The sequence below is a fragment of the Dermacentor silvarum genome, chromosome 10 (assembly GCF_013339745.2).
Source record: "Dermacentor silvarum isolate Dsil-2018 chromosome 10, BIME_Dsil_1.4, whole genome shotgun sequence".
In the NCBI taxonomy this organism is placed as follows: Eukaryota; Metazoa; Arthropoda; class Arachnida; order Ixodida; family Ixodidae; genus Dermacentor; species Dermacentor silvarum.
Window position 1 is genome coordinate 6,300,211 of NC_051163.1, and position 27,765 is coordinate 6,327,975.

Below are 27,765 nucleotides of genomic sequence, written 5' to 3' on the forward strand. Positions count from 1 at the left end.
ACTAGGGACCATCACACCTTTCCAAATCCCTCTCACCATTTCGTAACTATTGTAATTCCACAGTGCCCTATTTTTCATCACAGTTGCATTCCTGCTACCTTTAGTCGTTACATATTTTAGATGTGAAGCATCTTATGGTCAGGGCTAAGGCACTCCCTCCCTCCCTCGATCCATCCATCCATCCGCCGTGCGGCGTCCACATCCCTACTGCGCATGCGCATCCTCCTCCCCCTCCTCTCCTTGTCTCATCTCCTCTCAGCATTCATGCGCATCCTCCTCCCCCTCGTCTATTCTCCTTGTTTCATCTCTCCTCTCGGCATTCCTCCTCTCCTCTCCGACGCTCCTCTCCTCTCCGGACTGCACAACGAATGGCAACACCTGCAGGAGTTCCGCCGCCTGGGCCTCCCCTCTGGCAAGGAGGAAGATCTCCTCTTCCCCGGCCGACACCACCTTTCTGCACTTCGAGGCGTCGTGGAGTTCCTTGACTCGTCAGGGCTCTCCGCACGCCTCTAAGGACATTTCTACAAGCGGGAAGGCCTCACGGCCTCCCACCCCACCCCGGGCCTGACCGGCCTGGCACAACACCCCTGCAGACTCTGCAGCACACCAAGGCCTTCCATCTCGGCCTGATACGTGCCGCCTATGCCTGCCGGTTTTGCTTCGCCCAGCCATGGCGACTCCACTCTATCCCTTCTTTCGCTCCCACTTACCCCTCCCCGTTGGCGCTGAGCCGTGCTCCCTCAAGGGCTGCAGAAGATAGCGCCAACCTTTCCCTTTCCCTCAAGAACCACTTATCACCTGCGGCTGCGCGCGCTTAGGTTAGAGGCGCGACGGTAGGCGCTGCATACTCCGCTGGGGGGGGGGGGGGGGGGGGGCGCCACTGTAGCTCGCGGTGTCCGCTCCTTTCATTCTCCTCCCGCAACGCCGCGATGAGTGCCACGGACAGCGCCAGCGTCAACGCCAGTGTCAGCGCCGTAGACAGCGCCGCGGAGAAGGCTCGAGCCGCTGCCACGAAACGGCAGCGCCGGTAGTAATGTACCTCAACTTAACGGAAACGACCAACTGAAAACTAATGGGAACTTGAGTCGACCCCATGGCTGCTTCGCATACTACTCAGGGTTGTCAGGGTTCCCCTACGGGAAGATGGTGTACTTTTTTTTCATGTTCCGTTGTTTTTCAGCCCCATTGTTTATCCACACTCCATGATATTTGTACTTATCCACTACCTCCAGTGTTATCTCCTGTATCATATGCTCACTGCCCTGATTATCATTAAAAATCATGACTGCCGATTTTTCTTTACTAAACTTCAAACCTAAGCTATCTCCCTCTTTACCTCAGATGTCCATTAATCCCTGCAAGTCTTCCTTGCTGTCAGCCATAAGTACAATGTCATCCGCGTACATCAGTCCTGGTAATGACTGTTTAAACCAAGTCCGCTCCTCTCTAATTTTTTCTCTAATCCTTGTAAATACAGCATGAACAACAAAGGTGACAGAGGGCACCCCTGCCTAAGCCCCTGCTGTATCTCTATAGGCTCAGATACCTTGTTTTCCCATTTTATAAGCACCTTGTTACTTTTATAGATATCTTTTAAAAGATTACTTACTCCATCTTCCACATCTAGAGTGCCCAGTATGTCCCACAAATCCTTTTGGATTAAACTGTCATAGGCTCCCTTGATATCCAGAAATGTGAGTCATAGGGGCCTGTGTTCCTTTTCTGCTATTTCAATACACTGCGTCAATGAGAACAGATTATCTTGTAACCTTCTTTGTTTCCGGAACCCATTTTGTAGTTCCCCCAGCACCTCCTCGCCCTCCACCCATGCCTGCAGTCTGTCCTTTATAATCTGCATCACCACCCTGTAAACCACTGACGTCACTGTTATGGGACGGTAGTTGTTTATGTCGGCTTTGTCTCCCTTTCCCTTGTATATAATGCTCATCCTGCTCAGTCTCCACCCGTCGGGGGCTTTACCTTCCATTATCGTTTTGCTCACTGCCTCTCTTAAAGCTTTCTTAGATTTTGGGCCCCATGTATTTATTAACATAATTGGGATGCCATCAGGTCCTGTCGACGTGCTACTAGGAACCCTCTTCTCTGCCCTTTCCCACTCGCTTTGTTCAAGTGGAGCCACTGCACTAACCAGTCTATCCTCACCAGATTGAGCACATGCTATGTTTCGTTCTTTAAATTTTTCTGTCATCATTGTTCTTATATGTTCCATTGCCTCATCTCCTTCTAGCAGAACACCTTGAGTTGTAATTATAAACCTCTGCTCTAGGCTAGTCTTATTACTCGAGGAGTTGAGATGTTTCCAAAATTTCTTCGCTGCTTTTCTATCGATTTTGTTTACTTCTGACAACCATTGGGTCCCCTTTCTTCTAATCTTCTCATTGATCAAATGGGATGCTTCCCTTCTACAGTTTAAGAAGTTATCCCATTTTCTGTCCTCATCAGCTTCTGGTTCACCCCTCTGCATTGAATATCTGTGTTCCCTGGATGCTTCCTGACGTTTCTCTATGGCCTTCTTAACCTCCTCATCCCACCAGCTCTTGGGTTTATGTCTTCTGTTCCATTTGGGCGTGACTCGTACCTTAGCAAGCTCTAGCTCAAATAGGCCTGTTAAATTTGCATATGTTCATTCTCTTTTAGTATCCTCTGAAATTACTTCCTCAATTTGTTGGGTTCCTATTTCCAGCTGCTTTTCCGAGTAAAATATCCCACCTGGTTGTTCATCTTGCCTCCTACCTACTTTCATTTCTCTTCTAAAACTCACCTTAATACGTTTGTGATCACTACCTAGACTTCTGGAGCCATATTCATCTATGTTCATTACTTTTAGCCTACCCTGCATCCTATGTGACAATGTTATGTGCCCTTCACACTTCTCAGTACTGTTGCATACAACTAAGTCATGCCTTTCACACATATCCAGCATCATGTTGCCTTTTCTAGCCACTGTACCACTGTGGAAGGTAAAGTACCGTTACTCTTCTCTAACTATGCCATGAACAACTTATCCATGAGAAGGTACATGATGGAATGAGGCAATAATTCCTATTTGAGAATATTAGAAATGCCCGAGCGTATTTGGCAGTTCATAATATTCAAAATTTAGCAACATGCACTGTATCCTAACCACATCCTGACAAATCTTTACTCAAACCGCTGCATGGCAGCACTATGTACGTACGAACCAGTGGCGGAAACTTTAAAACGGTTCAGTAGAAATTTCAGTTAGGAAAAACCTAGCGCACAGTGCATCTGCGAGCGAATTCACCTTCGTGCCGGCGCTGGCATCCACACGATCTTAGCCACGAAAACACAGGAAGGGCGGACTCTGCCCGCGCCACAGATGGCTTTCAAGTAGTACACTCTACTTTCAAGATATCTTGTATCAGTCGGCTGTATCAGTCGTTGTGCGCGACTGGAAGACTCACGCTTCCTTCCCGCCCTTGCGTGCGCGAGCCGCGATTGCCGGCTCACCGCCGCGTGCTTTCACTCGCACATACAGCGACGATTTTACCGCCCGTGGACTTTATACGGAACCTCACGGCAACGACGACGACGAAGAAGAAATTCACCTAAAGTGTCCATATAATTCGCAATAAAACCAATGGAATGGGTTCGGGTGTGGTACTAGCTAAGTGAAGGAAAAGGCTAAAGGTCGAAGCTATAGTCATGAGCATGACCATAGTCCCTCATACTATTAAGGGACTATGGCATGACTAAAGATTTCGCCTTAAGGACTCTTAGGCGTAGCTAAAGCGAGTCCTGCGTGATTTTCTGTTTTATTTTTTACAGCAGATTTAGTTGCAACTAAGCAGTTAGTGTACAGTGTAAATGCTCGAAAACGTTATATGCGTGCTTTCACGATGTACTACGTCCTGGCGGGACTGAATCATTCACCGAGTTTATATTTAGAAGAAATGGGGCGGGGGGGGGGGGGGGGGTAATGCTGGGGAGATATGAAGGTAAATGTTCAACTAAGTGCAAAATGAAAATTGCTATATCCTCATTTTCTGCCTGTTTATAGGCGCCATATGAAACGATTCGAAAGTTTTCCGGTAGCCTTGGAAGAACCAAATGTGACAGAAATGTATATTTGGAGAGAATGGGGGTGATATATGTGTGTATATATATGTACCCAGAAAGTTTGAATAAGTGTGCACGTTAATTATGAGCTTTGAAAATAATCACTGATAACTCGTTTTCTCCCAGTTACCATGTGTTATACGAGGCACGTAGTTGGTTTTCCGCCTCCTCAGTGAACAAAACAATTTAGGTACATTGTTCATATATTTTGTTTAAATAGGGAGCGCTTTCTGGGTTGTGTACGACCAACGTTCAGACTGTGTTGGCCATTTGCAGCCTTTGAAGGAAATTTCTTGTACAAGCGTTACACAGCGTTAGAAGAGTATTTTACGAACCGCGCGCGTAGGAAACTTGCCCAATGTCCCGAAAGAACTCAGCCTGCCAGAAAGTTGATGTCTGAGGGAATAGGGGGCAATCTTACGTGTGATGTGCGGGCAATGTTTCAAGAGCATCAGTTGATTATGGGTGTTGCAGTTAATTACTTATGCAAGCGCTCCAAAGCGTTGTTGGTGTGTTTTACGAATGGCGTAGAACTTAGCACGCTGTCCTCTGAGAACTATTTATAACTGCTATATACCAAAATCAAATTTCCTGAAAACGGGGTGTACATATCATGGCTGATGTAAATGCGAAGGTGAATGTGTGTGGGTATAAATTACGGCCTTTACGTACTACTGTTATCGGCAATGTTTCCCAATGTAGGCCAATTAATTAACGCTACGTCACACCGCGTGTTCACATTATGTGCAAACAAAGGGCATGTCAATTTAAGAGTGATGCGAAACTTTAACGTTTCTGGCTTAACTAAAATATTAGTTGCAAGTAATTACTGAACACTCGTTTTCTCCGAATTCCCATGCGAGACACCCGTGTTGTCCTCGGTGAACTAAACGAGTCTTATTTATATTTCGTTGAAATATAGGGAGCATGCACGAAATTATGTGCACTGTGTAGGCAAAGTTCAAAGTTTGTGGGCCTTCGTATATAGTAGATCCCTTAATTATGGAAGCGCTCGTGCGTTTTGTGAATGGCGTAGAATTTATCTCGCTGTCCTGGAAGAACTATAGCAAGCACCGAGGTGAAATTTTGTGAAAATGGGCGTAACATTATCGCTGGTGTGCATGCGAAGATGAATGTGTCTTGTGAGTGAAGTATATATACACGGCCTTTTACACGGCTGAGTCATACGTGCGCCGGCAACCTGTTAAAGTGTGTGGTTATTTTACAGGCAACTGCGAAGTTCTTAATGCAATAGCTCGAAAGGAACAACTTCGCTGCTGGAAGTTGGACTGTGTTCCTGCAAGGTCCCATAAATGCGCTGTCTTTTTGCAAGTTCTTCTTTTTTTTTTCGCTAGGTGGTCGCATTCTGGCGGACCTAGTCCAAAATTTCTTAGTGTACGCACTCTCACAAGCAAAGACGCATGCTCGCTGTGTCCTAAATGATCGAACGTCATGAGCGAAAGCCGGCTCGGAGATCAACACGCGCTCTTCAACCTGCGTCGCAGCTATACATGCATTTAGTGGAGCATGATCTCAGAGGCACAATTACCGCGGTTTCTGTAAATTCCATATATTACGAGATTCTATAAATGTCCGGTTAGATTGCTTTGTGCTTAAAAGGGTGAATCGAGTGTCCGCTATAACTGTGATGGATGATATACGAACAGCAGAGCCGTTGGTAAAAGTCGTTGAGAGGTGAGCGGTATATAAACCTGCTCCCGCAAAGCAGTCAAGTGCCTGACGCTGCTCCTTCCACGAATAGGCCATCGTGCACAATGGGCATTTATGCGACCAGCTCTATAGCTGCCACTGCAAGTATGCAAGCCCCACGCTCCGAATCCAAGACCACGCAGCTGTTACTATATATCCTTCTGAACATGCTTCCTCATTGCTTCCGACTTCAACGAAACGGACCTGGCTGAGAGGTAAAAATAAATGTTCCGTATTGATGAAAACAAGCACCAGGAATGCCTTTCAACATTACGTGCAGGCGTTCATACACATTTTATTTAACATATGGCACATTAAAATCATATTTCTGGTGAAACATAATAAAAGTCCTGTTTTTTTTTTTTTTTTCGCGATGCTTGCCAAGAACAAAGCTGCCAGAAACTTTTTGCTGTATCTGGAAATGATAATTGTGGCCCTCCGGACGTTCGGTGTCTGCCAACATTGTTCATGATGTATGCGTACTAAAATTTTGCAGCGAAGCTGTTAAGGGCTAGTTCCCCCAGGATCGCGTCCGCGTGGATAAAAAAATATATATCAGCAGCAGCACTGGAGCAACTCAAGCTCCAGTCCATGGCCGTCCAGAGGGCCCGTGAACGAGCGGAGAGGCTTGGCCTCCCGATTCCGAGAGAGAGAGAGAGAGAATAAACTTTAATAAAAAAAGCACGCGAGCGTAGGTAGCTCCCCCGCTCTGCAGTGGGTGGTCCCCTCAGTCCAGGAGTCCAGCGGCCTTAGCTGCCCTTCTCGCTCGGTTGACCAGGTTGAGCTGGTCCGTCGAGTCGGAGCTGGACAGCGCTGCCTCCCATTGCCGTGTGGTGGGGTGTGTTATGGGTGTTAGCTGTGGTGTGTTTGCGCAAGCCCATACCATGTGGTAAAGTGTTGAGACATGGGAGCAGCCAGCGGCAAGCCGGAGGCCCCAACGGGTCTCCGCCGGCTAGTCCCTCAGGACCTCAATAAAAGTTCGTTGTCTGTCTGTCTGTCAGCAGCAGCATTTCGGCTCCATGTGCATGGCGGTTTTCCGACAGTTGTGCCTTAGCACAGGTGCCACAGTGGATGACTAACATGACTGATAGGTCATGACATCAAAAAAAGTTGTCGCAGTTTCACCTGAAAGGCGAAGCATCAATTGCGATAGCAAACTTGTAGAGAGCTATACGGAGTAATGATATTAGCTTTATCAGCTGTATAAACTTGGAGATGCAGCAGCATCGGCAACACGCAGAACTGTTGTCGACGCCATCGGCGTTTTGCCCGCGTTCGCTCAAAATGCGTGCGGCGTTGGTGACTGTTGCCGGAGCCTCTGATATAAATAGGCACTGCGTGCCGCAGCTAAACGTCGCCTCCCTTCCCACCCCCTCCCCCATGGACTCTCGCTCGTCGGAAGAAGGCGCGTTTGCTCTACATACATGGTGATTGTGAAGGAGAACAGAGACGCCTACTTCTGCAGCCCTTAAGCGAGCACGGCGCAGAACGCGCGTTTGTTCTCCGCCGTGCGTTCACTCCCCGTGAAAGACGCGCCCCTCGCGCCTTTTCACTCGCACATACAGCGTTCGGCGCGCGGCGACGATTTCTTCTCCAAATGACGTCATACGGAACCTCACGGCGACGGCGACGGCGACGGCAGAAATCTGCTTTTGAGTGTCCATATAATTGCTATCGCAATAATAATATCACATGCTTGCCAGTTACGTCGCGATTAACGATAATAAAATCACGTGTGGCGCATACCCGCATTGGATATGCGGGTATGAGCCAGGGACAAGAAAGAAAGAAGGAAATTAAGTAATACCTCTGTCACACGAGCACGCAAAAACTCTTTTACGCAACCGGTCTTTCACCAAGTTGAAAGGCTTTTGAATGAAGAGGTGTTGCGCAGCAGACACACAGCGCTGACGATCTCCTTTTAGTGTTACCTTCTGTACACGCTACTGAAAGCGTGGCGCTAGCGTTCGAAACAATATCGGCCAAAATTAACTTATGTATCTCGAAATATAAAGTGAAAACTTATTGTTTACACGTTTTTCAAATAAATTTAACATAAGAAACGTTAATATAAAGATTTATTGTAGTAGTTTAAAGAGCGTCATCACGTGACATCCCCAGCCCGTTCGACCTGCTTATGAGAGTACAGAAGAAAATGAGCATTACTGGGTTTACTACACCTTCTGCGAGACATAAAATTATTTTTTATGATGAGTCTAAGCGACAGAAAATTACGCATTTGCTTACTTTCTTTAATATATGATATTTACTAGGGCCCACTGGTTTCGAGGCTACTCCTTCTCGGCCGTAAAGGAGATCGGCGAACTCCTCTTCCAGAAAAGACTGCTTATGAAAAAGAGATCGCTCCCTGTCGTGTGTCTGCGGGCAAAATTCTTTTTCGGGAGAAGTCTTTTTGCTCAAAAGACTTTCGAGTGCCCGTGTGACAGGGGTATTAGAGAGAAAGAAAGAAAGAAGGGAGGTAAGAAAGAAAGAAATCACGTGTGGTTCATACCCACGTTGGATATTTGCGTATGAGCCGCCGAGAGGAGGAGCGGGGAGATCTCACAGGAACCTGACGCTGCCGTGCAGTGTGCCGCGGCTATGAACTCTGCGGCTCATAAGCTAGTCTATGACGATGGGGCGGACTTGGCGCAGCAGCCGCACTACTTGGCCATCGCGCCGGGCGAAAACGAGACGCCGGTGTCCTTGCTCTTCGACTAACATGCCGAAGACGCTCAATATACAATGATAATATATAAATTCACTATAGCAATATTCACTACAGCAGACCCACCATAGTCACGGCTTCACTGGTTTCCATCTTCACATGCAGTAATCCAAGGGCTATGAATTTATTTATTAATAAACATTTTTAATGCATATATAACGTATCTGTATTTTTTACTGCTTACTTATCTACTTTTTATTTACTTATATAAGACGGGTACTTAAATATCACCGGTGCATGGTAATTGTTAGTGAAATTCCGTCATACAGGGGAACTATTTATTTATTTATTTATTTATTTATTTATTTATTTATTTATTTATTTATTTATTTATTTATTTATTTATTTATTTATTTATTTATTATATGCCGGAAGGGCGGATAATCGCCGCGGTGGCATAGCGCATATGGTGTTGCGCTGCTAAACACGAGGTCGCGGGATCGAATCCCGGCCGCGGCGGCCGCATCTCGATGGGGTCGAAATGCAAAAACGCCCGTGTCCGTGAATTGGGAGCACGTTAAAGATCCCCTGGTGGTCAAAATAATCCGGAGTCCCCCACTATAGTGTGCTTTATAATCAAATTGTGCTTCATGTAAAATCCCAGAATACAACTCAATTCAAGGGTGGACATTATACTTGCACAGCGCATACTGCAGTGATTGATTTGCTAGTTAACAAAGTGTCACTGATTAAAGTCTAATTACACGGACTACAAGGTAGATATGTTTCAATTTCACATTATAACCTTGATAATAACGGACCCATGCACAATCCACTTAGCCCAATCACTCACTAGAGTATAATACCGCTTTTGAGATATCCGTTCGTACTTGTACCAAAAAACACCGCCCAAGCACTCCGTACAGATGGTTAACCAGCGAAGCTGAAACGTGCGGCTCCGGTGTTTAGCAGTGGGTTAATCCCGACGCTGTATTGAAGCGTTTCTTAATTATTGGTTACATATGTTTATGTTTCTAGTGGAACGCAAGCGCCGACGGCGGGCGGATGCTGCTAACCACGACGCCGAGCTAACTCGATATATCGAACGCATGCGACAACGGCGAGCCGAGGTGCCGGCGTTGCGGGCAGAGCAGGTACGACGCAGAGAACGACGTCAATAACGGCGCTGCCAATGGCGTGCGCGCTTGGGTGCGACGTAGAGAACGACGTAACTAACGGCGCAGCCAATGGAGACGTTTAGCGAAACATGGGACGAACGGTTTCTCATTTCGCCTAGCCATATACATCTCAATTTTAACTTTCGCTACCATTAATTGTATTTCTCTGGTTGTTCTGATACACTTAATTCATCACGTCTTTATTTTTTCGTTTCATGCATTTTTGCATTGACGCTTTTCTTTTCTTTTTTTAAAATTAAAATATGGGTGCCCTTGAGTTTTTTTATTGCTAACAATTTAGTCATAGCAGCTGTGGTCCTTCTATACTAAAAGTATTAAAGGACCCCAGCCACACGTTGTAACGTCATTATCTGTATGTTCCAACATTCAATAGGATTTTATAGTTACGTGTTTCGTGTGTTGTCACTGTTGTGATTTTTAAATAATTATTGTCACCATGCACATTGCACGAGGTGTTGATTCCGTTTTTAACTGCGGGTCCGCTTTCTGCGTAATACACACCTTTGTAATTCCTATACTTTAATATAGGGAAAACAAGGGGAGTGCGGGCAGAGGGCGCTCACCTTGTTCTAGCGTTCACCTTTAATATAGCGACATTATAATAAACCGATTTTCATTCAACAGACAATGAGAGCGAGTTAATGATTTATTAAGACTTGGGCAGTACGGTCTATTTGAGTAAATAGGACTGCCGATCATAGCGTTTAATTAGGACGTCAGGAAACTCCCCTCTGCAGGACTATCGCGCTCCTCGGCCACGTGACGCTGTCGCTGCACGCCTTATCCGTATTTCGCAAACGTGTCCGGACAGAAATATAAATAACACTTTCGAATGTCGTCGGCTGCACCAAGAGCGCGCTTATCCGTCCCGGGCTAGGAATCGTGGTCGTCTGCTCGCACGTCTTGTGGCGCGCCATATCGCCTGTCGTGTGCAATCCCGATAAAAGCGCGAGCTGCCGCCTACCGCATTTTCGAGCGTATTATAGGCGCCCCGTGAACACAACAAGCACTGCACAGGTTCAAGCGCTGACTGCGCTCGAATTCGATGCAGCGTAGCCACCGACGGTCGCGTGTCAGCTGCCGCGATATTCTTAGAGCGGGCAAGGGGGGGTCTACTATATCCACTCCCCACTGACACAGCTAAATCATCGCCGCAAGTTCGTAGCCCTATAGTGACTAGAATAACTGAGCTGTGCCGTGGCGAGTGCAGCTTGTCTGAAACGTACTCACCGCGGCATCAGCGCGTACAAAAACAACACGCTTGATATGTAATAAGCCGTACGATGCTCCTATACTCAGCCACTGTTCACAACACTTAATCAACTTAGAATTCAAAATCTCTTTCAACACCGTTTGGCACTGACGTATCGTAAGGAGCTCAAGCACGCGGTACATGGTATTCGATCGGAACGTTTACACGAACATGTCGGAGCCTATATGACACTATAGGACACCTGAACAATGGAACATTCCGCACTCAAGAACGAATTATGGTCAACAAATGCTTCGACATACACTTCCGACTTTACTCAACAACCTCGCTTACGAGAAATAGACCTTCTGTCCTTATGAAGCTTGCGCAAAACTATTTTCAGCTCAACTAATTCTTGTTTATTAAGTTTGTGCATATATACTGTATATGACATGACATGACAAGAACTTTATTTGAGTCCTGAGGAACTGAGATCTAGGCGAGCCGAAGGCTCCCCCAGATTAACTCGGTGGCTCCGCCCACGATGGACGGGGAGACCAAGTCCCGTCGCGATGTCGTGGGCCTTCTGAACTTTTTTTTTTTTTTTTTTTTTTAATGTTGTGCTGTACTCCCTATAGTGCTATGCTATGTCTTTTTTTTTTTTTTTTTTTTTCGTTTTTGTATCACAACACTTCTTTACGTAATTTCTATAATGCTCATGTATAAATTTCACATTTCCTTGTGAACGCAGACTACTTGTTTTTCTAATTATTAAAGTGTATTGCTTCCTGTTTGTATACATATGTATTTTTGTATATTAACACCTATCCATCTGTGTACTCACATGTGAGTGCCCGATGTCCTCTGCTGCCTTTGATGGGTTTTTGGGCTGGTCAAGTTGCCTGCGCGCAACGTTTTACCCAGAATCCCACCATGTAATTATTTTCATGGGAAATACATTATTATTATTATTATTATTATTATTATTATTATTATTATTATTATTATTATTATTATTATTATTATTATTATTATTATTGTTGTTGTTGTTGTTGTTGTTGTTGTTGTTGTTGTATAAATGTCTACCGACGAAATGAGGTGGCACTGGTCGATCTTAATTACATACAATTGGCGTGGGAAGGGCGAAGGGACCTCATTAAGAGATTCGGATGTACTAGATATCTGCGTCACAATATTAAGATCATGCATTGTCGTAGTAGTAGTTGGTAGTTTATTTATATACAAATAGATATATAAATAAAGGAAAAGAAATTAAGAGAAGAAAATCATTGCCAACCGCACTGCAACTGTTTAATGCTGTCGGCTGACACCTCAGCAGCGGGGGAGAGATGATAACGGAGAGTAAAGGAGGGGAAACTATATGCATATATATGCACAGCAGAGGTCAGAATCTCGGGAGTCTAGACTGCACGCGCGAGTGTACGGTATCAGCCGCTCTCCAAGGGGAGCCTTCCTGTCACCTCGAACGTCTACGCAAGGACGACGGCGGCGCGTTCGTGTGCAGGTGTGTGTGTACGCGACGGTCTCGGCGTGTCTGGAGCCGTTGAACCTCGCACGGATACGAAAGCTGGCTCAAGGTGTGTCGTGTCAATGACCACGCGGTTCCACACGGTCTCCTTCGCCACATTTAGGACAAACATGCGACGACCACTTGCGGTGATGGCACGCCTCTCGTTGTCCCCCGAAACACTGGTGATGTCATTTTATACGATTTAAAACAAATATAAAAAATAAAAAGGAACGGTCATTATATACTTTTCCACCCTCTCCCTTTTTTTTCGTATGCTATTAGTTTATTTGTCTCTTAAAAAAAAAAAAAAAAAAAAAAAAAAAACTTGGAGTACGCTTCACCTTTAAGAGTGGAACGCGATAGCATTCAAATATTTCTGACTGCTTCTCACGCTTCCCAGTGGAGCCCTGGACTGAGGGCCCCACCCAGACCTGCCGTTAAGCCTTTCACCTATTTAATAAAGTTTGTTCCTCCTCCTCACGCTTCCCGGCAACTGCAGCTTATGTAATGTGTAAGGGGAAACGCTGGCGGTGAACGCTATGCACGAAGGCGTGCTTTCTAGTAGAAACGCGGCCTCTTGCCAGGGCCGATGTTCTGTTATTGTTTCGCACTTTTAATATTTCAGTCTGAGAAGATTTAACATAAAAGGCATGCGTTGTCGGTGTTTTGTTTCGCGACATTTGTTTGTGGGCTGTCATTCTCAAAATTCCGAGGAATAACTTTGTAAAGAATGTAAGACAAAGTGTGGGCAACTTCAGTGGTAAAAGAAGCAGAGCCTGCTTACATTCTTAATGGTTAGCATATAAAAAGCATGCTTTTGTGTTCGTGCACAAAATATTAGCATTGTTGGTCGTGCTATGTCTTTCTGTTGCATAAACATATTTCTAATGCAAATCAGTTGTGCGGAATCCCGCAAGGTGCATGAAGTACGTATCATCAAATCACCCGGATGTATAGCCACAAAGGAAACCCATTTCTCGGAAACAAAGCCTCGCAGTTGAAGAAAAATTCCTCCTAATAATCCAATACCTTTCCGGGGCGGTCGCTCTACCATCTGAGCTAACCACGAAGGGTCAGACAATTCCTTCCTTTCAAAATATATTTATATAGTTGAATTTCATGCTCAAAGAAACCAACTATATAAACCTAAATTCTCGGAAGTCTCATTTTTTGTGTGTGTGTGTCCATGGATGTTTACTACATACTGGCAAAATGTGATTGATTGATTGACACGTGCTACAAATAAATACGAATTCTTTCGCCTCAGAACTTTTTCTCGTTCACAATGTGTGTTGTGACGAGAACGTAAGTCCACTTCTCTCTCAGACCTCTCGAGGGTGCATACAGTGGCAGCAGGAGTGGTGTGCGATATACAGCGAGCTCAGTGGGCGCATGCAGTGATCAGATATATGAATGACGAGAGGGCCACCAATATTATTCTGCGCAGCGTTAGAACTGTTAGATACCTAAACTAACACCTTCAACGCCACTGCAACCGCTCGGAGGCACTTCAGAGACCGTCGTCCTCTGCAATGGGCACGCATGAAATTTGTATGGCGTCACACGTGGGTCGAAAAGTCCGACGACCGTCCGCCGTTATGGCAACAAAATTCAAGTGACGTCTCAGACACATTAAAGAAACTGCTATCATGAGTAGAAGCAAGTTCAAAATGACTATGGAAGCCACATTTGGTGACGCGTGCGCCATCAATTTCTTTATCAATAAAAGAGATCGATTACCTCTGTTCGCGTTGAACGGACACCCTCCTAAATAATCAGTGGGGCGACAAAAGTGTCTGCGTGTGGTTTGCCCGGTTCCGTTCATACCTGTATTTGCCGAGCAATGTATACGTGTCTTGTTGCATTTTGAGGAGTATAATTCCCTAGAAAAATTCTAATAGAAATATTTTATTCTTTAATATTTAATTATCATTGGATTATGAAACGATAGACCTGATACACTAATAAAACTGATAGCCTCTATTGGTCTATAAAATAATATGCCTGATACACTGATAAAACCGATAGCCTGTATTGGTCTATTAGCTTACAACCGGTGTAGATAGTAGCACTGTTCACCAAAGGGGTTTGTTCTACAAAGGTGTATTAATTGTTTGTTCTAAAGTGAATCTTTCTACATGAACCCTCCCGGACTTTTCTGATCGTGGTTGCTGCTGCTGCCCTGCACAAAAGCACGCACACAGGACACCACTTACACAACGAATCGTAGCCCCATCTTTTTTACCCCTATACATATGTGCTGGCGGCCAGCTCTGATTTCTACGAAATTACGCAGTGAAACAACAAACGGTACATCCTCAGTAGAACACAGCTTGGAATGCCCTTTATTAAAGCGACGCCTTTCTTGCATTCTTTCTTGATGTTTGGCGCGTCTGCTTGGTCGACTTCTTGCCAAGCAATCCTACCAATACAAGTTTATGTCAATGCTTCTACTGCATCTATTGGGACCTATAAATCATTTTATTTGTCCAATAAAAGTTCATATCATTACTTCTACTGCTTCAATTGGGACACATAAAGCATTTATTTGTCCTATGAACACTGTACTGCCCTGATACGGGACTGGAAAAAAGATTTATGGGACCTGTACATTTTGCTACGGGACCTGTACATACTGCTATGGGACCTATGAATTTTCCTATTGGACCTATATTGTATATTTCGTGTACAAGACCAACAGAAATTTCTAATGGAATTTTCCCTATGTGATTTACGCCTGAGAGAACTGTAAATAAATCTGTTGTTGAAAGCTAGCGCTATGCGTTTGTCTAATGTGCCTTTCCGTGTTCCCGTCATTCTGCCTGCTCTATAGAAGGAAGCAGACCAACGAAAGAGAAAGCCACGACCGTTCTAACGTGCCATTAACCACGCAGAACCAGCGGCGATGTCTAGGCGACCGAAAAAGAGAACAAGAGAAAAACAAGTCAAGAGAAAACAAATAATAGTAAGCAACAACGCATTCGAATGAGAATGTCAAAGAATTTAATGAATGTCTCGTGAGCGCGCAGGCTTTCGCCGTGACCCTCTTTAGCGTATATGCTAAAGTGACTTTTCAGCTTGCGTGCTCTGATCGTTAATATGTCAGTGCGATTAAAGATTATTAAAGTTAATTATTTTGATATTGTTGCTGCTTGGCGCGCGCGCTATGAACCCTGGGAACTAAGCTGTTGTTAGTTAACGCCAGTCATTCTTTCGTTTGTCCTAGTGCGCAACGCGCTACGTCTACTGCTCGACACAAATAGGCTGAAGATGAATAGATATGATGATGGTGATCAGCAGATTAAGTAGCGCGCATACATAGCGAGAGATGGGCGATTACATACGCGCCTGCGGAGTCGCGACGATAATGCCGAGCCACGTGCAGCCGAGACGCGTAAACGAGCAAACAGCTAGAGTGGACAGAAATAAAAGTACGAAAGAGAGAGAGAGACAAAGAAAAGTTTGATGATGCCTGAAGGATCCTCAAACTTGCGCTGTAATTATATCACCCTCTCGATCATATATGTTTTTGCTTTATTTCTGACCATGGCGTCACGTTCGAAATTATCAGAATCAATAGTTTCCCACGCTACTTTCTCGAGGCCTGGAGACGATCGAGGAAAGGACTTTTACAACAGCGTCGCTAAAGATAGAAAAAAGGCCGAAGGAAAGGAAACTCCGCGGAGTTGACGCGCACACGCTGCACCTACGCTCGGCTACCGCAGCATTGATGTCGCAACGCCTACGAACGTCGTTCGCAGACTCAACCGCCGTGTGCACTTTAATCTCTCGGTTTGTGATAACCGATGTCGGATCACTGACAGCCTTTCCCATTCTCGCGCCACTCGTGGAGTCGCGTGTTAGCTGCTCCCTCTCTCCTTTGCTTTCCTCTCTCCTCTCTCTCCTTTCCCCGGCCTTTCACAAAGAGAGAGAGTGACGTCATTACGACGTCCATACGTCGTATCTCCCTTCCTCCATTTTTTTTTTCACGTTTATTTTTGCTTCTGCGTTACCGGTTGGTCGGCACGCAGCCCAGCCTGATGACGTAAGACGAAGGGGCTTCCCTCATCTGCAGCAGAAAAACTTTCCCTCGCCCGAGAGGGCGTCGCCGTGCGAAGCGAGCACGTTTCCATTCTGTCGTGTATACAAGGTCAGACGCACTCCCGCGTCGCTTTGGAGATATACGCTGGTTGTCCACAGCGCGAGAAGCTCGCTTGACGTCAAGAAACGAGAAAAGAAGAAAAACAACGGGCGAGCTATGGTCCGAGCGCAGCAGAAGACGCCATGTTGATGAGGGCGCAGTTTTCGTATACAGTCCGATGAGGAAGACTCGGCAAATCTTGGGCGGAAGTTCCTCGAGCGCGCTTTCCGCCGCCCGTGTCAGCCGACGAGCAAAATGGCTTTGCGAGTACCGCGCAATTTGGCCCAATTATGAGCGTCGTCTGAATTGCACATACGTATGCTCCCGTCGTGTGGGCAAAATAACAGGACGAGATAATACCTGGCTTTGCGCAGATTTTAGTCCGTTATAGGAGTTTGTACTGGTTTTAGGAGCTGCTCGAAAAATAAAAGTGGTTCTCTTTTTACACGCGCATCGTGCTATAACAAAGCAATTTGGACACAAAGACACCGCTGTATCTATTGCATGTTATACAGGAAGCTATAGCAAGAACTGTTCTGATCCCACGACATGGTCAAATTTACAGGTCTTCGATCTTTGTGAACCTGTAGTGCAGTAGCGATCGACCATATAGAGAACTCGTCTCCTGGTAATTCCGCGCGTAAATACACGCCGTCATATTTCAACTATATAACGTTGAGGTGAAACATGTCAAGGACGATATATCAGTAGCGCACCCAGGATCCCTGCAAGGGGGGGGGGGGGGGGGGTTGACAGTTTACCAATACCATCTAAACAGCACTAATTTCGATTTCTTCACGGGAAATTGTCAAAAAAGGCGCTTTTTGCGAGTGTGCAGACGATTGCGCGTCTTACATCTGAGTTGCAGTACTGAAATGCGTAAGGAAAGAAAAGGGGTTAAACAAAAGGGACGGGGGGGTTAAGTCGGCCTCAGGGGGGGGGGGGTTACAACCCCCGAATCCCCCCCCCCCGTCGGTGCACCACTGCGATATATATATATATATATATATATATATATATATATATATATATATATATATATATATATATATATAAGCGTCAACTTTACCAACCACAAAATGTTCTTATAGAGTCGCGTTATATGGCCCTCCTTTAGCACGTGTATTCAGTAACTTGACAATACCGTATTTGCCCAATTATAAGCAAGTTTTTTTTTTTTTCTTACTTTTTTCCCCCTGAGATTTATGGCCTCCAAACACGCCTCGCTTAATATTCGGGTTCGTGACGTTTCTCTTTTTCGCCGTGCTCTCCGTGCCTGCTGCCTCGCGCCAGAGCGGCGAGCTTCGCGTCTGTGTTGTTCTGATTTAAAAAGCAGTTAGTGCCGCATCAATGTGGTTACGCCGTATTAACCTTGAGCAAGACGATCTGTTGTGCAAGTGCGTCAAGCGAGCGGACTTCGAAGTCGCGCGGTGCTTCACCGTGCAATCGGTTGGCCGTGTTGGCGTTTGTGTCGCGGGAATTTCTGCACTGCTGTGTGCCCAATAACCTTGGTGGGTGTTACGAAGGACGACGCCGTTCTTGCCGACACTGACAGAGGCGTTAGCATGCACTCGACGTCCTTTCACTTGATTTGGTGACGGCAGTTAGCAGTATTTATTTATTTATTTATTTATTTATTTATTTATTTATTTATTTATTTATTTATTTATTTATTTATTTATTTATTTATTTATTTATTTATTTATTTATTTATTTATTTATTTATTTATTTATTTATTTATTATACCTCAAAGGCCCCAGAGATGGGCTATTACATGAGGGATGGGCTTAGTTTAACAAAACAGTGATTCGAGAGCAGCCTTGAAGTGATGTGCGACGGAGTGGTGCGTGACGTCGGCAGACAGACCGTTCCAGTCCCTTGCGGTTTTCACAAAAAAATGATCGTAGATGGGAGGTAGTCTGCGCCGGGGGAGGATACACGGCTGGTAATATAGCTGAAATCTGGAGTGGTGAATGATAGAATTTGTGAAAAAGACACAGTCGAGAAATATGACGTCGTGATTCTAGATTAGTAAAACCAGCAGGGGTTTTTAGTTCAGACACGCTTGCATATGATAAGAATATTCAGAGTACATAAACCGGGCTGCACGGTTTTGAACTGATTCAAGTGTATTAGATAGGTTATGTTGATGAGGATCCCAGGCAGAGCATGCATATTCTAACTTAGGGCGGACATATGTAACATAAGCTAATAATTTTACTGATGGGGGAGCAAGTCTTAGGTTCCGGCGGAGAAAACCGAGGGTTCGATTCGCGGCATTGGCTATGTTAATGACATGATGTGGCCAAGTTGAAAAGGTTATGCCAAGGTGTTTATATGGGTCAACGGATGATATTTGAGAGCCGTATATGGTGTATTTCCCTGATTGGGGATGCTGTCTGCGATGGAAAGAAACTAGTGACGGTTTTTTTTTTTTTTAGTATTTAAAGACATCAACCATTCGTTACACCATAATTCAATGCGTGTTAGGTCATTTTGAAGCAAATCCATATCTGAAGTGTTTGTTATGCGTCGATAAACTACATAATCGTCTGCGAACGATCGAATATTAGAAGATATCTCAGTAGGAAGGTCATTAATGTAAATTAGAAAGAGTAGTGGTCCGAGAACTGTGCCTTGTGGTACACCCGAAAGTACAGAAGATCGTTTAGATGACTGCGTGTTTGCAAATACGAACTGCTGCCGGTTAGTGAGAAAGCTACGCATCCAGTCTATAGTACAAATGGATTAATGTTGAGACGGGAAAGTTATATATATATATATATATATATATATATATATATATATATATATATATATATATATATATTGTGAGACGACGCCCGAGACGAAGGCAGAGCTCGTATTGTCGCACAGCGCGAGACAGCCCACGAACACCAACCCGACAAAATGATGATGATTATGAGGATGGGTGTATACACATGAAGACGATGATGAACTGCACAGTTAGCGCTCACACTAACTCCCCCCCCCTCACGAAAGCGGCCGGCAAGGCAGCGAGTCAGAAACGATCGGAACGCCGAAGATACGGCTTCAGGCGAGAGACGTGAACAATTTCAGTGCTGCGGCAACGGCGGTCAGTAACCGAGGTAACAGGAGCTATACGTGATAGTTCACGGCAGATGTTCTTTTGGGCCGCGATACCTGTGAAGAAATTTTTTACAGAGCCCTCGCACTCGAACAGGTGTCCACAGGAGCACTTCGTCGCCTGGTCGGAACAAAATGACACGACGGGTCGCATCACAACGGACTTTCCTCTTCTCCTGAATGGTCGCGGTGTGGGCGCGCGCAATTTCGCGGCAGTGGGCGACGCGGGCGGCGAACTCCTCTGGTAGAGATGTGGATGGAACAGAAGGCGTAGAGAGAAAGGTGGTGTCCAAAACAAAAGACGGTGCACGGCCGTACACGAGGAAAAGGGGGCTGTAGTTTGTTGTGCGTTGAACGGCAGTATCATATGCAAACGTGACGAAAGGAAGTATAGTGTCCCAGTTTGTGTGGTCGGGTTTCACATACATGGAGATCATGTCGGACAGAGTGCGATGGAAACGCTCGGTAAGACCATTGGTCTGGGGATGGTATGCAGAGGTGGTCTTATGAATGGTGTTTGAGGCTTGCAGGACTTCAGCAAGAACATGGGAAAGAAATGTCTTGCCACGGTCACTTAGAAGAACACGAGGCGCACCGTGGCGCAAGATAATGGCTTGCAGGACAAACTCGGCGACCTCAGAGGCCGCACCAGAAGGAAGAGCTGCCGTCTCAGCGTAGCGAGTGAGATGGTCCACGGCGGTGACAATCCAGCGGTGACCCGCGGGTGTAAGCGGAAGGGGTCCGTATAAGTCGATGCCCACGAATTCAAAGGGAACGGACGGGCACGGCAATGGTTGTAAAGGGCCGGCGGGAAGAGAGGTCGAACGTTTTCGATGTTGGCGTGACGCACACGAACTGACGTACTTGGCAACACTAGTAGACAGGCCAGGCCAGAAACAGCGAGTCTTAATGCGGTTGTAGGTTTTATGAAATCCTAAGTGGCCAGCCGTTGCGTCGTCGTGAAAAGCGTGTGAAATTTGCAGTCGAAGTGAGCGAGGGACGACTGGGACCCATCGGTGACCGGTAGGGTGGTAAACTTGCCGCAATAGTGAGCAATCATGAAGTTTATTATTAATAAAGCCGCGTCAGCTGTTACGCGTCGTTTCCTCTACGTTTGCGGCATTACTTAGCGTTATAATCGTAATACATGTTATATTTTTCTGAGAAACCGAAAGTCATCGCGTTATATTCGTGGTCCCGTTATGTACGTGCAAATACGGTATGTGCAGCAGCCAGAGAAAGCTATAGCACTTCCAAGATGCCATCTTGAAAACTGTAACGGAAAGGCCGAGATGCGGTCGACCTGAAGCGGTGTAATTTAGCCAGCTGCACAGCGTTGGGTTAAAGAAAAGGGCGAACAGAAAGGAAATGCTTTATATACCCATCGATACGGCGTCTATATAGTTAATTAAGCCAACTTGAAAATGCATTTTCAAGATGGCGTTTGGCACACGTGGATCATATAGTCTATACGCGCGTGGGGCCGAGGTCGACCCCACGACCTCGATCCTACTTACAGAAGTATCTGTGTGACCTCGCTCAGTATACCTGTGCGCAAAAGGAAGTAAAAAGAAAGAAAGAAACAAAATGTGCCAAATGTTCAAACAGCTGTGCCCACATGTGGGCACGAAAGCGGGCCCAGTTCCGTGCTGTGCTCACGTTGCGCGCAAGCATAGACGTATACTACCGCGAGGGGGGATGCCTCCCTCTACTGTTAAAACTAGGGTGAAGATTATGCCATTTGCCCCTCCACTTCGGAAAGCGGGCGCTTTCAGTTCCACCCTGGCAAGTACAACAAAACAACATTTGAGGCCACATTTTCCTTCTGGATATATGTAGTGCCCACGAAAGTAATCTCTTTCTTCTTGGCCAGCGAGGATTGTCTTTCATGCCTAGCGGACTGGCGAGAACGCGCACTGCCGTGAAGGCTGGCGCTGCCGGGCAGTTCTCGCAGTAGCTTAAATCATGCATTGAATCATTTTGGGGACCGCCTTACCATATTTGAAGACACAAAATTAGCTTGCTCTACTTCACCTGATGGCGAGGGTCCGGATAAATTATTTCAATCAGCTGCGCCCAGCAATTTGCCTTAATTACGGCATAAAGTTGACTTAGGCTTGCGTTGGGGCTAGTTGGTATAACATAATGAGGATACAACGCTGCAGAGTTAAGGCGGACGCACATCGTGAACACGAGCACAAATGATGAAACACTTCTATCAACTGATTAATTTGAGAAGAACAAAGGGGGGGGGGGGGGGGGGAATCGTGAGCAGAAACGTCACTGCGCCAATAACTACGCACAGTATGCTTGAAAGATCGACGCTTTGTGCCATAGTACATTCGTCTGTCACGTCTGCAAGCCAGAAGCAGAGCTGATTTACTGCCTTTTCTTGCGTCACTGCGCTTGTCTGAGCGAATGCACGCGGAAGAAAAAAAAAAAGGCGAAGCGTAAGAATCGGAAGAAAGTGTACTTGGAGAGGTTGAGAGAGAGAAAAAAAGTGAGAAGGATGTAGAAAAAAAGTTCGATGGTGTTATAGAGTTCATTCTATAGATGGAATGCGGAAGGATATGAGACCGAATTCTTCTTTGTACAGAGCCGTGCGGGCAAGATATCTGCCTCCATCCTCTCAATTACTTTGCACGGTCGAGAGAATGAGAGAAGGAGAGCGAAAATGGCGAAGAGCATTGTGCTAGCAGACGCCGCCAGCATAAAGCTCTGGACCCGGAGAAGGTCGTCGCGAAACGAGGGACGACATCAATTTCACCAGGTCAAACAGGCTGGATGACATTTCTTTCTTCTTGAATTCCCGAGCGTTTTTTCGCAGCGCTTTAACCGACCTCGATAAATGATTTGGCTGCTTCCACAGTGAGTTCACTGCGTGCTGCCAAAAGAGGATATAAAGAAATAATGAAAAAAAAAAATGGTATCGTGCGGGGCGGAGGAAGGAGGGGGCATTGTAGGCTGGGGAAAAAGAGAAGAAAATAAAGGAGAAAGGAATGCTAACGCGTCGCCCAAGTTTAATTAAAACATCCCACGCATTTCGATCAAAACCTACTGCAGGTCAAATAGCTTTCCCACAGCAGTTCAGCATTTATTAGACTATCGCGCATCTTCTTAACGAGCGCTTAGAAAAATAAAATAAAATAAATAAATAAATAAATAAATAAATAAATAAATAAATAAATAAATAAATAAATAAATAAATACCATAGCTCCCGAACCACGGTTTTTCTGTTCTTTCTTTCTTTGTTAATTTTGTCGCTAATGTATGTCTGTAAACCATGGGAGAGAGCTACAGGTTGAAAGCTATAGCAGACGAAAAATAGTTTAACAGTTGATTTTTCTGAATTTGGAACGCGGCAGCAGCAATGGCTTTTTAAATAATATTGTGCGTTCTTTTCTCAATCCTTTTGTGAACGGGCGAGAGATGGAATACCTAATTCTCATTGACGACAGCTGAATTTATTCCACTGACGCACTTCTGCGTTCGGCGGAAACACGAAACGGTGGCGCCAGCTGGGAAAACCACATCGTGAGAATTTCCTATCAGTTCTTTATTCGTGCTAGCTGGGGCACTTGACAAAAAGGTTTGGCACTGTCATGCGGCAAACAAATGAGTACTAACCAACGCAAATGCCGTCTCTGAGCAGTATAATGTCATAATATTTGTTCAAAAACAAATGCAAATGTAAAAAATTATTTAATTTTTTGTTCATAGGCGGCGCAACAATACGTAAGTTTTAAAATTTGAAGAAGGTAATGTTGCGTTTATATATGGGCTGTGCAGTCGGTTTTTCAACTGTAGCTTACGTATAGTTAACTTAAAGGTTTCTCCGTCGAGAAGCTTCCCAAGTCAACCGCGAGGGGTCGCAACGGCGGCGTGAAGAAAACTACACCGCATCGCGGGGAGTCGCGGTTTCGCTGAACTGGTGGAGTAGTGTGTGTCGTGCGTCGTTGACGCAGTACCTACGGTCATCGCGATGACGAACGAGACGCCCTCGACGACGGCAACGTCCTCGCCGCCGACGGCCAACGGCACGGCAACCGCGGAGCTGTACCCTCCACCGGCGCGGGTGCGGGACAAAGCGTACGTCCGAAGCATGGCCGAGTACGAAGAGATGTACCAGAGGTCTCTGCGGGACCCGGAAGGTTTCTGGAAAGCCATAGCGCAGGACTTCTACTGGAAGCACCCGCCGAAATCCGGCAAGTTCGTCGACTTCAACATCGACGTGCGCAAGGGCCCCGTGCACATCCGCTGGATGGAAGGCGCCAAGACCAACATCTCCTACAACTTGCTCGACCGAAATGTCGAGCGAGGGCTGGGCGCCACCGTCGCATATTACTGGTAAGGTGGGCTGCACTGCAGCGCGCGCCGCAACGGAGCTGGCCCTCAGGGATGCGCAGGCACGCTGTTTCCGCGAAATTCTCCGAAAGGCGAAAAATCGAGCCCCTCGGTTCACCTCGAATCCCTATGCTATCGTTACTTTCGGTTTTCTTGCTGCTTGTCTTCGTTAAACGTAGAGCGAGCTTATTTGCGTACAAATCAAAACATCTTTGACGAGGAAATACACAACCGATGAAATAGTTTTGCGGTTTCATCGCCAAAGGACGTGTGCGAATGAAAAATTGTACAGGAAAAAAAAAGGAATTATGATATGGGGGGGGGGGGGGGGGGGGGTAGTACGATCGAGACACGTACAGCTAACGGAGGACAGCGCTGGCCTGTGTCACGTGTTTCGTTCTTTCGCGCTATTTCTACCACTGTATATACAACAGCCTCGCTCGCCGCCGTGCATCCGTGCGTTGCTACCCGTATAGCATTTGCCTTTGTTGCACGTGCTGTCGCTTCCTTTGCGAAACAATCGGTGCAGATGTCACGCGGCGCGTCCTTTCGGCTGTGACAGCCGTGGCGATGACGTGAACTACTCGTGATGGGATCGATTTCCTTCAGTCTTATTATAGTCATTCTTCTGGCCCACGCGTGGATATGAATGATGTATTTCCCGTTTCCTTCGCGATGATCAATCGATCGCTTCTTTCAATTACGGTACCGCACGCACATATATACGTCGATTGGGTTGATTTGGGAACGATCAGCCGGGCAGTTCGCCAGCACGCAGCGATCGAGGTATTTGCGGAGTAAATCCAGTGCCATAAGAATCTGCGTGGACACATTGCCTGTTCCATATTCCGTAGGAAAACGTAGCGTATACACGAAAACGTTGTCTAATTCTACGATGCGTGGTCACGCCAGAAAAGGGGGAAATGCCGCTCTGGTGATTGTGCGACTGAGTGAGCATTGGCATATAATGAAACGATCTAACGATTTTTCTCTTTTGTGACCGGCGTCAGGAACGTTATATTTTCCCCTGCATTAAAACGAAAAAGAAGAAGAAAAAAAAAAGATAAAAAAGCCGCTTTGGCTGCGTGCCGGATTGACGTTCCCTCGGTGAATCTCATATTTAATCGAGCAACAGCCGCACCTCATCGCAAATTCGTTGCGTATACATCTTAGTCGTCCGCACTCGCCCTCATACGAGAGCACTATCGAGTGATTTGACGCAAATGTAGCTTTAGTTTAAGTGATTAGTGTTTACTCAATAGGGGTACATCCTGCGTGTGAACGTTGGTTGAATATATGACTTGAGTTGCGACCACGTGTTACCGCTCGGAAAGAGCGCCCGTGATATAAAGAAAGAAAAAAAAAAGTTCTGACTGCAGCGCTTCCTGTCACCTGTGTTCCCACCACAGAGGCAGATTGCGCGATTAGTCGCGAAGTTTGTAGTTTGTATATGGCAGTTGCAGCTGTCGCTGCTCGGGGCTAAAGTGCGCTCGCGGCGTTAACTTTTTTTTTTTTTTTCTACGCGTATCCACGTCGGCCTTGTAGACGCACGCTACGATCTCCACTGTCAGACGCTGTCACAGAATGTGCAGCAATCTATGGCATGCAGGCGACGAAATTAGCGCGCGATCGATACGCGGCGACCAATGTCGAAGTGCGCTTCACCGCCATCAGAGTAATTGTGCTGTGAAGCCCGCTTGTCGGTGGTAGCGGAAGTCGCTTGGCATCGAAAATTAGATAAGTTTGCTCTGGCAACCTTGGCTTTTTTTTATTTTTTTACATACTTTCTATGTATACTTGCACTATGTACGAAACCCAAACGAAGTACATGTGGCAGGAATAAAGTATCGCCAGCCACCAGCATAGACCCTTTCATCGCCATTCTGAACTTTCTTTGGACGCTGGAAACTCTAGCATGCCGAAGCGTTCTGCTTTATAGTGTGCGGGACACTAAAACGTTTCAATCGGTTTCTGTCTCGCTTCCGAGGCAGACCAAGTTCAAACGATACAGCGGTTTATTTTATGCGCCAACTTCCCACACGTTCAAAATATTTTGTTCTGTCGTACATATTTTTATCTTTCACCCTTTCAACGCACATGAGCGCTGCAAAGTTTGAGTGTTGACAAGTGTTACATAGATCGTTGCTGAGTTGTTGGAAGTCAGCGCTGTGTGTGTGTCTTTCTCCTTTGGCCGTGTATATCGCGCTGTTCTTGTTTTAACATGAACTACCAACGTACGCCCAAGTCTCTACCCTTCATAGATCGTTGTGTTCGTTCTCTGTGAACGTTTGACTATTTATTTTTCATACATGACTGAAACTGTTTCACACTACGTTTTTATGACAATGCAAACTATTTAGTATGTATTTTCTTTAATCATAGGAATCAAGCTGGCCGCTCACATTTGTCAGCTGATACAATATTTTGCATTTGACGTGGATTCCTTGATGGTATTGAAACCTGGTAAGGCTCGTGGTAGAATTTATAGATGTTGCCCTAAAGTTGCGTGAGACGGAACACGCTTTTCACGCTTGCATTCCACGCTCGTTCTTGTGCTAAAATAGTTATCCATCTATTTTTAGTGACTTCTATTGCGGGGCAGGTTCGGTTGAAATTTATGCTTTATAGTTGAAATGCAAAGGTCATAGCTTGAGATGATGATGATGGTTTGTGGCTAACACCTCGCGTCGGATCGCTTCTTTGTCAAAGGTTACAGCCACATCCCCACCCGCTTTATCCATTATGCAGCAGCATAAATTTGTCCAAAGACAAAATACTAAAGGCTACATTAGTGCTTCCAGTGCTTTCACATTTAGCACTTTCTCTTAAACGCGCGATTTACACTTATAAATTTCTTTATGACGCATTCAGAATGGGCGGCGTTTTTTTTTTTTTTTTTTTTCTTCTCCTTTGCACACATGTGAAGTTCACTGCAGGGACGTTGCTTCGAGCAAAATGGTGTGCGTTTTCTTTTCTTTTTTTATCGGTACGTGGTGTGTTTATTGTCCCTGCACAACACATCTCTTCCTGTTGGCGAATGTGTATACCGAACACCTGGATTCTCCCAACTTTCTTCTAGCTCCTCTAACTGCTGAATCGGTCATTTGTTTTCTTTGGTTTCTTTTTTGCGCTTTGCATTTTCCTTTTAAATGTTCCCAACTCGGTTTATACAACTTAATTAGGCGAAAGAACCAATGAAAGACCAATTCGCGCATCTAGAGTAGGCGCGCCGACCGGCATTCCTTCCGTGCAGCCTGCGTTCTTTGGTTTCCGCGCATTGCGCTCGTTTTTCCGCCATACAGTAAAGCGTCAGTGCGTTGTAGCAGGTGCAATTAGAAACGGATACAGCTGAGTGAATATCTAAAATGGTGCATTAACAATGAGAATAATTCTCTATAGACGAAGAAATAAAATTCTAACACGGAATGTGATCAAAAGTTCGCACAAAAAAATCTTTGAACCTATACCTATGGTTTGTGCGATGCACTGCTGATGCTCAGGATGCATAGCATAGCGTTTTACGCTTAACGTTCTAAATGGACACCAGCGAGGAATGTTAAGCTCTGCTGGTAAGTTAAGCTTCAAAGCGGACATTTTGAGTAGAGGAAAGGGGCGCCCTGATGCTTCCACACAAGCTTGCCTTGGCGGCATTGATTTTGCGAGTATTTGCGCCGGTCGAGCTAATTGGTTTAAAGGGTCCTTGAACCACTTTTTATCGAAGTGGAGAAAGGTATTTGAAGTGAAAATAGGCTATTTCAGAAATACTTTG

At 45.6% G+C, this 27,765-nt stretch overlaps 1 protein-coding gene across 1 annotated transcript in view; it reads left to right on the forward strand.

Annotated features, from left to right (window-relative positions):
- Positions 1–23,532: 23,532 nt before the first annotated feature.
- LOC119465999 (acetyl-coenzyme A synthetase) overlaps positions 23,533–27,765 on the forward strand; it is a 32,917-nt gene continuing 28,684 nt past the window's right edge. The window contains exon 1 of the mRNA XM_037726479.2: positions 23,533–23,999. Within this exon, the coding sequence (XP_037582407.1) occupies positions 23,635–23,999 (365 nt within the window). The 5' untranslated portion in view covers positions 23,533–23,634. The remainder of the gene's footprint in view (positions 24,000–27,765) is intronic.